The sequence below is a fragment of the Camelina sativa genome, chromosome 19 (assembly GCF_000633955.1).
Source record: "Camelina sativa cultivar DH55 chromosome 19, Cs, whole genome shotgun sequence".
Lineage (NCBI taxonomy): Eukaryota > Viridiplantae > Streptophyta > Magnoliopsida > Brassicales > Brassicaceae > Camelina > Camelina sativa.
In genome coordinates this window covers 4,488,971-4,489,622 of record NC_025703.1, presented here as the reverse complement: position 1 = coordinate 4,489,622, position 652 = coordinate 4,488,971, and the positions used below count along the sequence as shown (strand labels likewise).

The 652-nt window shown below is 33.3% G+C and overlaps 1 protein-coding gene across 1 annotated transcript in view; it reads right to left on the bottom strand.

Annotated features, from left to right (window-relative positions):
- LOC104767418 (ATP-dependent DNA helicase PIF1-like) overlaps positions 1–652 on the bottom strand; it is a 6,076-nt gene continuing 5,424 nt past the window's right edge. The window contains exon 2 of the mRNA XM_010491446.1: positions 1–506. Coding sequence (XP_010489748.1) covers positions 1–506 — 506 coding nt within the window. The remainder of the gene's footprint in view (positions 507–652) is intronic.

Here is a 652-nt window from a genome sequence, read left to right as displayed (position 1 = left end):
TCAAATGAGGATTTTCAATCCTGATTTACTGCTTACACGGGACATAGCTACATATAGCTGGCCATGAGAGAAAACAAGTCTAGACAAGTATAAACCAACATTTGAGAGAGACAGACCTTGACTTTTGTTGGTAGTCATTGCAAAAGCAACGTTTATCGGAAATTGTCTACGTCTCATTTTGAAAGGCAAACGGGTATCTGATAGTATTAATACCATTCTTGGTAAAAGAACAATTTTACCAACTCTCGTACCAGTGATGATTCTTGCTTGTATAACATGATCAACCATTTGTGTAATATGTAGTCTTGTTCCATTCATTAGACTTCCATGAGGATCAATATTGCGTAACAACATTACTGGACAACCAATTTTTAAACGAAGAGCATGGTTTGGCACTCCTGAAATCCTAACTGAGTTTAGGAAATCCGGGCTATATGCAGGATTGTCTTTATTCCTTTTATCTGCAGGATCAATACTATCTGAACTTAAGTAAACCCTTTCCTCACCTGTTAAACAATCAACGATTAAAACAAAACTATGATTATTTTTTTTAAAAAAATACAGAAAAATCATTCTTAGATATAAAATATAGAGAATATTAGCAGAAAACTATTACTAACCTTCTAATATAGATATCATGTGGTCATTTATA